The following is a 9,706-nucleotide window of genomic DNA, read 5'->3' on the forward strand; positions in this document are numbered from 1 at the left end:
GAACCAGCCACCTTTTGTTTGAGATCTTAATTTTTTTAAAAAGGAGTATTGAACCAGCCACCTTTATTTTCTTTTTTTGATATGCCACCTTTATTTTCTGGGGCAAAGTGAACCAGCCACCTAGAGAAAAAACCAAAAAAACCCCCACAAAAAAACGACACGAATGAAGGAAAAAGAAAACTTCCGGCCCACCAACAATCTATGGGCCCGTGTCAAGTTCAAGCCCACAGCCCGTACCGTAGTCCCCCTCGCACGAGCGTTTTAGGGTTTAGGCTCCCCGGCATAGATATAAAACCAGGCTCTAGGGTTTCCACTCCGCCGCGCCGCCCCCTCCTCCCACCCTGCCTCGTCGCGGTAAGCCACCTCCGCCTCTCCCTTCTCCTCTCTTGGTGCTTCGATTTGACTCGGCTGTTCCTTCCGTCTGACCCGCCATTCTTCTTCCTCTCCGTCGCTGCGCAGGAACAGTGCTCCCACCGCCGGCGCCATGAGGTACGGACACGCTTCTCCTTTGGCCCCGACAGTAGTTGTGGCTTGCTTTGGGGTGCGGGATCCGTGAGATGTTTACTGTCTCTTAACTATGTGATCCAGCATTGGTCGCTAGTCAATTTGATTGCTGCTGTGGCGACTGGTCTGTTCCGTGGTGCTTAGGATTTACCGAGCGGTTGTTAGCTACGAGCAAATTTATCTCTCGTACCGTGTTACGTGCCTCGCATCCTTGGTGTGGGTGCTTTCTAATCAGAAAGCATGCTTGTTTTCCATTTTGTTTGCTCGAGTAAGCATTGACGCGTCCTGTAGATCTACATTGGATGCTATATATGATCTGTCTTGTCAGTTGCTAGATACATTTCCTAAAGAGTTCATAGAATCAGACCCATGAATTTTACGCTGTCCATAGAAAGCTGTAGCGGCATTACATGCTATATATTTCTGTAGCGGCAGCAAGCTTGCTCTGGGATGGGAGCACTCCTGCAAAATTTCCATCAAGTGAAGGAATAAGTCTGTATCAAATCTAGGCTTTTCTGTCTGAAGGTGCCCCGTTGTGTCTGCTGCACAATGCTGTAATGTGGATGTTCAATTGCTGTGAACATCAGATTTTGTTGAAGCTGTTCTGCGAATTAGCAGCATGTTTTATATTTAGCTGAACTTTCGACAAGCTTAGTTACTGATGCTGCTGCAAACGCAGGTCATGTTTTATTGGCACCTTACCAATTACAGTAGAATATAACTTGACCTCCATTGTCATGCACTACCATTCAACTAACTGCTGATTCCTCCATATTTCAGTAAGCTGCAGAGCGACGCCCTGAGGGAGGCAATCACAAACATTATCAATGACTGCCGTGAGAAGAATCGCAAGTTCGTTGAAACCATTGAGCTGCAGATTGGTCTGAAGAACTATGACCCACAAAAGGACAAGCGTTTCAGTGGTTCTGTTAAGCTTCCTCACATCCCTCGCCCAAAGATGAGGGTTTGCATGCTTGGTGATGCCCAGCATGTTGAAGAGGTACCATATGCTTGTATCACTTTTGATTTCTCTTGTGCTGAAACCATAGTTCAGTTTCTTGTTCTTCAATTCATCATTCAGAACCCAACATACATCCATTGGCTTGTTACCTCATTTCAGAACCCAGTATACATCCATTGGCTTGTTACCTTGATCATTCCAGAACCCAGTATATATCCATTGAATTGTTACATTGATTATTCAAAACCAAGTGTACATCCATTGATTTTTTGGCCCTTCTTCAGTCAGAATCATTCATAGATGCAAAGTATTTTGCTAGAGCCATAGGTTCCTTTTAATAATGTTCCATTGGTAACATTTAGTTCTATCGTTTGTTCAGATTGTATGCTGTTCTGAAATTCTTTACATTATATTTTCTGATATTTCTGTTTTACTCTTGCAATGTTGTATGCAGGCAGGGAAAATGGGCCTAGACTGTATGGATGTGGAATCCCTTAAGAAGATGAACAAAAACAAGAAGCTGGTCAAGAAGCTTGCAAAGAAGTATCATGCTTTCCTTGCATCTGAGGCTATCATCAAGCAGATTCCCCGACTTCTTGGACCTGGTCTTAACAAGGCAGGCAAGTATTTCTTCCTTGTTCCATGTTCTGCATTGGAAGACTGTTGGTGTGATCTCTGTTCATGGTTGTTAAACTCACTGTCTGCAGTTATCTACTGATAAATAAACATCTCATGACTCTTGCAGTGACATTGCATTTAGTCATAGGTTATTAAAGTGTGCCAGGTTATGAAATACTCCCTCCGTCCCAAAATCAGTGTCTCAACCTTAGTACAACTTTGCACTAGAGTTAGTATAAGTTGAGACACTTATTTTGGGGCAGAGGGAGTAGATCATAGCGTCGTTGCCCTCTGTTTGTGTTATGCAATCTTAGTAGCACACTAGCATACTGTAGCTTCGCTATCTCTTGGTGGCATAACGTCTTTAACTTTATTTTATTTTTGAGAGCATCTGTGATGTGCTATATTCATCCTTGCACTTTGAGGTATGCGTACCTATGAAGAAAGCATTGGGGATAATATTCTGAGATGCTTCCTTTTGTTTCATATTTTGCTGCAAGTCCTTGTTCCCTAAATGTAAATTCCAAATACGTGGCAAGGCTTATGGTTTACTGGTCTGAAGGAGTCCATTGACATATGCTCAAATTATACTTTCTAGTGGATGTTTTATTGAAATTTAGGAAGGCCTGTCCATGCATTTTGGCATGTTGTTTAGATTATGTGTTTCGTACTGTGTGACGCAATGATGCATACATTGCTATCTTCTGGACTATACTAATAACTCAACTGTTGTTTTCCACCTTGTTACTACTCTTGTTCTTACGTGGTAATCAACTGCAGGAAAGTTTCCAACTTTGGTGTCTCACCAGGAATCCCTCGAGTCCAAGGTTAATGAGACCAAGGCCACAGTCAAGTTCCAGCTGAAAAAGGTGCTTTGCATGGGTGTTGCCGTTGGCCACCTGGGTATGGAGGAGAAGCAGATCTTCCAGAACGTGCAGATGAGCGTCAACTTCCTCGTCTCTCTGTTGAAGAAGAATTGGCAAAACGTATGTCATGTGCCCTCTGAATATTTTCATGAACATTTGGCTATTGATTGATTGTTATATGTTAAAATAGAGTACTGATTGTTCTGTATTGTTGCAGGTGAGATGCTTGTACCTGAAGAGCACGATGGGAAAGGTGTACCGGTTGTTCTAGGCTCTAGTCTTCTAGGATTTCCAGGAGATTGACAACTTGGAACTTTTGTTGCTTTCTCAATTATCAAATTTTCGTGCGCGACGAGTGACAATTATTGTCTTGTACCGAGATGGTTTGTTCTATTGTCTGGAACTTGATGACATTTTATCCGTTGTCCCTGTGCCTTCCTACTGCTCTGCCTGCTGTCAGTCATCAGCTTAACGCTAGGTTCAGCATTGGTCCATTGGTATTTACGACCGTCAGAATCTTATTTTACCGTGTGTCCGTTGGTGGAATCTCGGTGTATCCGTGCTGCCTGCTGGGAGCCTTGGAGCATCCCAGTCGTTTCTTTGGAGTCTGCACGGACGAGTTTTGTCTTTCGTTCTCACTTCTCACCCATTTCTCTGGATTGTATCGCCGTTTGCCCATCTGGGACTGAAGTTACTGTTCAAGGTGGCATTTACTAATTTTATATTTCAGTTTCAAGCGCAGATAACTCCGTGGCCACTAACCACAAAACGGCTATAAAAACCACAGCCATCCCGACTCAAAAAACACAACGTCACTAGCTACTGATCCCAGCCATGGCAAGCCGAGCTCTCACCCCCTTCCAGTTCGCCGCCATCCTCCTGGTGGCGCTCTTCGGCAAGTGCAATGCTGGCAGCATCGCTGTGTACTGGGGCCAGAACGACGGCGAGGTGTCACTGGCTAAGACATGCGCGTCAGGTAACTACAAGTTCGTCGTCGTTGCTTTCCTCCCCAAGTTCGGCAAGGGCCAGAAGCCGGAGCTGAACCTCGCCGGCCACTGCGACCCTTCATCTGGCGGCTGCAAAAGCCTGAGCAAGGACATCCACTCGTGCCAGCGCCGCGGCGTCAAGGTCCTCCTCTCCCTTGGCGGTGCGGACGGCAGCTACGGCCTCTCGTCCCGCGGCGATGCACGACAGGTTGCCATGTACCTCTGGAACACCTTCCTGGGCGGCACGAGCTCGTCGTCTCGTCCCCTCGGGGACGCTGTGCTCGACGGCATCGACTTCGACATCGAGAAAGGCGGCTCCAAGTTCTGGGGTGACCTCGCCAGGGACCTCAAGAACTTGGACAAGGGCGTGCTGCTGAGCGCGGCGCCACAGTGCCCTTTCCCCGACCAATGGGACGACGGCGCGATCAGGACGGGGCTGTTCGACTTCGTGTGGGTGCAGTTCTACAACAACCCGGAGTGCCAGATCAGCGCGGGCCGTGGAGCATTCTTGGCCGCGTGGAAGAGATGGGAGTCATTGCCGATAGGGAAGCTCTTCCTGGGGCTGCCGGCTTCCAAGGACGCGGCGGGCACCGGGTTCGTGCCCGCCGGCAAGCTCAAGTCGGTACTGCCGCTCATCAAGGGCACGCCCAAGTACGGCGGCGTCATGCTGTGGGCCAAGTTCTATGACGACCGCACTGGATACAGCTCCGCCATCAAGAGCCACGTCTGATTCTCCCTGGTGTTTCTTCGCTTCATTGGTACTCATGTGTTAAGTGTTTGAGATAACTCCGTATTGGTAGCGACTATGTCCCAATATGCAAGGATCACGGTGTAGTTTCTTTGAAGCCATGTCCCAATCACATCAAATTTGGAACTCTACATATTACATTGTAAACTACATCGTTGATATTTCTATATAAAATAAAAGTATAATTATTGGTCAATGAACTATAGCTCGAGTTCAGCATCGATCCTAAATTTGTTTTTTTTTTAAATTGCATCGATCTTAAATTTGAATACCACTAACTTTTTTGAGGGAATGCCATCATGGCGCACTTTATTAATTTGGCAAAATAGTTACATCATTAACCAGAGTATTAATCAGGAACCCTGGGGGTTCATCGACCCACGTACAAGATTCATTTCTATCATAAGCAAACTAACTGACAGCATAACATCTCAATATTTTAGACAGGACAACTTTGGGCCTCTCCTGCCTAGAAGCAGTTTGATAGGTGACGTGGCAGTGGTTTCACATAAGTGGCACAAACTAAACATTTTCTCAATACATCACAACAATGGTTAAATAAGGAAAACCGGATAAAGGAATTAAAATAATAATGACATATTCAAATTGCAAAGATAATCTGTCAATAAAAAATTAAGTAGGGGAGAAAACAAGTTTAGGAGTATTCACGAAATCTTAGGAATTATTTGTGAGCACTCTCTATTTTTTCTGGGTTTTCCCTCATACTTATGATTTTATTTTCTTTTTAATTTCCTTGTTGTATACCACATATGGTGTTCCTATTTTTTTTCATTTGTATTATAATTTTACTTATATTTTTCTACTCCCTCCATATCGTAATAAGTGATATTTTGGGTTTGACGACTAACTTTGAATGTAACATATGTATAAACAACATAAAAATATAAGATTTTAGAAATATTTTTGAGACAAATCTATACTATGGTATTTGCAACTTGGAAAAATTAAAATGATACTCATGGACAAAGTATATTTTTGTGACTGAAGGTATTGCCCAAAACGTCACTTATTTGTGATACGGACGGAGTAATTCTTCTTTTTTTAATTTCATCCAAACATATTCTTGACTTTACTACTACGTTTACGAAATCACTTCAATATCATCCATTAAACCGGCTCGGGTCGGAAGAGGGCCCAAAGCTTTTTAGTTTAAAAGGTGGAGGTGTCATGTATTTTGGCATTGAAGTTGCGGAACCTGTATTTTTGGATCATAACCAATGAACCAAAACAAAATGCACGTGTCCATCAAATTGACTAGGTGAAAGGCATTTTCCACTCATGGATTGAGATGGATTGCATTAAGGAATGCTTGACGCACATCGTCCATGAAAGAAGAATGGGAAAAGAAGTCATGATGTCATTGACCATGCTTTGCTCTTGAGAAATTTGAAACAAATGTACCGCGAGAGTCTTCCGCAACATCCCTACGCTCCACACCTTGTTTTACCTTGCAATAAAATTGAGACAAGAAATTGGGTTTTCTCCGCCGCTACACACTTGAGGTCATATTTGGAGGGAGAGCAGACTTCTATCGTTTCATGTTGTACTATACTCTTTCTTATCAAATGAATGAAGGCTAATTTTTGCCCCCGCTTAATATTCTTCTCCCACAAAACTACCGGAACCGACCTAAAAAAGGAAGGAGTCGTTCCTACCTTGCAAGTATACAGGTCTCTAAGGCGAGGCTGGGTTGTTAGGGCTTCAATTTAACTAACGGAATACGTGGAATATGCCATCAAAAGTTTAACTTCAGAAAAATTCATCCGATGATGAATCATATATTTTTCTAGTGATATATAAACACATTTTACTAGTCAAATTGAGGACCTTAAACCTGTACCTGCCTTATAAACCCTAATTGAAGGAGTATTTGAAATTAAGCAATACATGTAGTTTTGTGAGGTTGTGGATCTGCATGAGTACTGAAAATCACCAAATTCAGTAGAAACATTTAATATTCCTTTGTTTAGAAGCATTAACCATAGTTGAGGTAGCTTCAAGCCGCAAATTGTTGTGCCACAATAAACTATCAATACAAGTATGAGAGCATCTACAACGGGACCCTCATACCCACTCCAAACATCCAGATGGGCTGCTCGGTTAGTCTCCTGACGGAAAAATGCCATCTAACCGGGCTCCCCATATCCGGCCTAAACGCCCGTACTGACCGGTACTCTCCATACCTGGCCCATACCTGGAGCAGCTATGGGGACGCCTGGAGCGGGTGCCACGTCAGATCGGTCGACTAGGGCCCGCGCTGCTCCCATCAATGCCCCCACAGATACCCCACTATATCGGACAAACCCTAGTTAAACCCTATCTTTCTCAGTCTGCACCCGTCTTCTCCGCTTCCTCCCAAATCCACCTCTTCCACCATGGCCAACTCCGGTCAGGACTTCAACAACGAGCCCGATCCATGGACTGGGACGGTCCCGTGAAGGAGGAGGATGACAGATCTAGCATTGCACCAGATGAGGAGGAGCTCGCGCTCCGCATCGCCATCCAGCTCTCGCGCGTGGACACCGATGGGAGCTCGAGCTCCGTGGCACCCGACGTGAGCTCCTCCACCTTCCGCCAGCGGAATGCGGGTCATGGTTGTCCGTCCCGCTTCGCGTCGCTCCAGATCTGGAGCGCGGGCATCTCCCCTTCCCCTCCGGCGCCAACATCACCGGACAGCGGTGGGAGCTCGTGCCTGTGGCTCCCGTGCGGATGCCCATGCCAGAGTCGAAGGCGAAGGCGGCCCGGCAGCGGGCGGTGGCCGCAGTAGAGTCCGACTCTTCCCGCCAGCGAGCGCGCTCCGTGAGGTCATACGACGGTCGCTAACCGCAGCAGAGTCTGACACACGGCGCCTCCGACGCAAGAATGCAGAGGCGCTCCACCTCGGGCTCGAGGCATCCGAGCGCCTTGCGCGGGAGAATGAGACCGCTGCCGCCAAGGCCGTGCACCACGTGAAGGAGCAGCAGCGCCTCCTCCGCCTTCTCTCTGGCTACATTTCGTCTGCATCGGAGAGCAGCACCACCACAGACGACGACGACTCTCCCGCCTTCGATGCGTACAGGGAGGAGATGGACCGCCGCGCGGCTGACCGCAAGGGCAAGGGCCCGACCAAGCGGTGAACTCTGGCCGACTCCGCCTCTGCATTTTATCCAGTTATATTTTCTTTGTATTATAAGTCCAACGAACTATGTCTTTTCGGGTCAGATGCAATATGTCCTATTACCCATGTGGAGAAATTTATCGTTCCATGTTGATCTACATTAATTTTGTTTATGTGCGGGCAAATGACTACTACAGTTGTGGATAGAGAAAAATGGACACTGCCCGGTCACTGTCAACGGACATGTCCGAACACGTCCATGGGTGTTTGGGGGACTGTTTTTGCGAGTTGTGATTGTAGATGCTCTAAGACTGCATATGTGCTCTGCCTGGTACTCTGGAGTAGAAAACAGAGGAGAGGGCTCAGCTTTTATTGCACGTCTTGTTGATGTTTTGGTCCAGCACGGTAGGGCGTTTGTGATCTGAACGCACTCTGATTTATCAACCATTGATCAGTACGAGTAAATTACGAGAAGAGATTACCGACCGCAAACGGAACACAAAACATTGCCGGTAAATTGGTACTCTGCAAAGCCCAATTTAGACGCAGGAGCGGACAAGCGACTGCAGGAAAGTCACTAAAAAAGCCTCCATGACGCTCCATCAAGACACTAAAAATCCAAACATACCCGACATCCATCATCAGAACTAAAAATACAAAGTGCACCTCCTCACCAGTCTCTAGTCTCTACTCCTTCCTGTACGAGCTAGCTAGCCAGGTACGCTCCACTTGACCCCAGCCATGGCAAGCCGAGCTCTCACTCTCCTCCAGCTTACCGCCACCCTCCTTGTGGCGCTACTCGCGACTTGCCATGCCGGCAGCATTGCCGTCTATTGGGGCCAGAACGACGGTGAGGCGTCGCTGGCCGAGACATGCGCGTCCGGAAATTATGAGTTTGTCATCCTGGCTTTCCTCCCCAAGTTCGGTAAGGGCCAGACGCCGCAGCTGGACCTCGGCAGCCACTGCGACGCCTCGTCGGGCGGCTGCAAAAGCCAGAGCAAGGACATCCACTCATGCCAGCGCGGCGGTGTCAAGGTCCTCCTCTCTATCGGCGGCGGAGACGGCAGCTACGGCCTCTCATCACCCGGTGATGCACGGCAGGTTGCCATGTACCTCTGGAACAACTACCTGGGCGGCACGTCATCGTTCCGTCCTCTCGGCGACGCCGTACTCGACGGCATCGACTTCGACATCGAGCTTGGTGGTGCCAAGTTCTGGAACGATCTCGCTACGGACCTGAAGAACTTAGGAAAGAAGGGAGACAAAACCGTCCTGCTGAGCGCGGCACCGCAATGCCCGTTCCCGGACGAGTGGGACGGCAATGCAATCAACACGGGGCTCTTCGACTTCGTATGGGTGCAGTTCTACAACAACCCGGAGTGTCAGTTCAGCGCGGGGCGTGGAGCGTTCATGGAAGCATGGAAAAGATGGGAGTCGGTGCCGGCAGGGAAGATCTTCCTGGGACTGCCGGCCTCCAAGGACGCCGCAGGCACCGGGTTCGTGCCTGCCGGCGAGCTCACATCGCGCGTGCTTCCGCTCATCAAGGGCTCGCCCAAGTATGGCGGCGTCATGCTGTGGTCAAAGTTCTACGACGATCGCACTGGATACAGCTCTGCCATCAAGAGCCATGTGTGATTCCCCTTAGTGTGCTTGGCCTAGTATTTATGTGTCGCTTGTCCTGTTTCATTGTATCATGCGTTAATTGTTTGAGATGACATCATATTGATAGCTAGCATACCGGTGTACATGAGGAGATATGCATCCATTGTAAATATTTATGAAGAATTTATATTTCTTTCTAAGCTAAGTCCCATAATACAATTGAGCACCATGACATACTTTTCTAGTATATCTGTATGTTACTTTTATGATCACCCAGTTATAATCTTACATTTGGCAACCTCA

The 9,706-nt window shown here is 47.2% G+C and overlaps 3 protein-coding genes and 1 pseudogene across 3 annotated transcripts; all 4 read left to right on the forward strand.

Annotated features, from left to right (window-relative positions):
- The first annotated feature begins 239 nt into the window (after positions 1 to 239).
- LOC123079832 (60S ribosomal protein L10a) lies at positions 240 to 3,369 on the forward strand. Its single transcript, XM_044502653.1, has 6 exons — positions 240 to 354; positions 460 to 489; positions 1,285 to 1,504; positions 1,920 to 2,085; positions 2,864 to 3,069; positions 3,167 to 3,369. Exons 2-6 carry the CDS (start codon positions 485 to 487, stop codon positions 3,218 to 3,220), a joined length of 651 nt encoding a protein of 216 aa, XP_044358588.1. The 5' UTR covers positions 240 to 354; positions 460 to 484; the 3' UTR covers positions 3,221 to 3,369.
- LOC123081234 (uncharacterized) lies at positions 2,468 to 2,557 on the forward strand (annotated as a pseudogene).
- Positions 3,370 to 3,697: 328 nt separating the features above from the next.
- On the forward strand, positions 3,698 to 4,665 carry LOC123079830 (acidic endochitinase-like). The gene has a single exon (XM_044502652.1). The coding sequence runs from the start codon at positions 3,784 to 3,786 to the stop codon at positions 4,663 to 4,665; it is 882 nt and encodes a 293-aa protein (XP_044358587.1). The 5' UTR covers positions 3,698 to 3,783.
- A 3,877-nt stretch (positions 4,666 to 8,542) lies between these two features.
- Positions 8,543 to 9,436, forward strand: LOC123075008 (acidic endochitinase SE2-like). Its single transcript, XM_044497706.1, has one exon. The coding sequence runs from the start codon at positions 8,543 to 8,545 to the stop codon at positions 9,434 to 9,436; it is 894 nt and encodes a 297-aa protein (XP_044353641.1).
- The last annotated feature ends 270 nt before the right edge of the window (positions 9,437 to 9,706 follow it).

This window comes from Triticum aestivum, chromosome 3D (assembly GCF_018294505.1).
Source record: "Triticum aestivum cultivar Chinese Spring chromosome 3D, IWGSC CS RefSeq v2.1, whole genome shotgun sequence".
In the NCBI taxonomy this organism is placed as follows: Eukaryota; Viridiplantae; Streptophyta; class Magnoliopsida; order Poales; family Poaceae; genus Triticum; species Triticum aestivum.

Coding starts and splice junctions, on each gene's coding strand:
- LOC123075008 (XM_044497706.1), top strand. CDS start 8,543: ATGGCAAGCCGAGCTCTCACTCTCCTCCAGCTTACCGCCACCCTCCTT.
- LOC123079830 (XM_044502652.1), top strand. CDS start 3,784: ATGGCAAGCCGAGCTCTCACCCCCTTCCAGTTCGCCGCCATCCTCCTG.
- LOC123079832 (XM_044502653.1), top strand. Junction 1,505..1,919: donor ATGCCCAGCATGTTGAAGAG/GTACCATATGCT, acceptor TGTTGTATGCAG/GCAGGGAAAATGGGCCTAGA. Junction 3,070..3,166: donor TGAAGAAGAATTGGCAAAAC/GTATGTCATGTG, acceptor GTATTGTTGCAG/GTGAGATGCTTGTACCTGAA.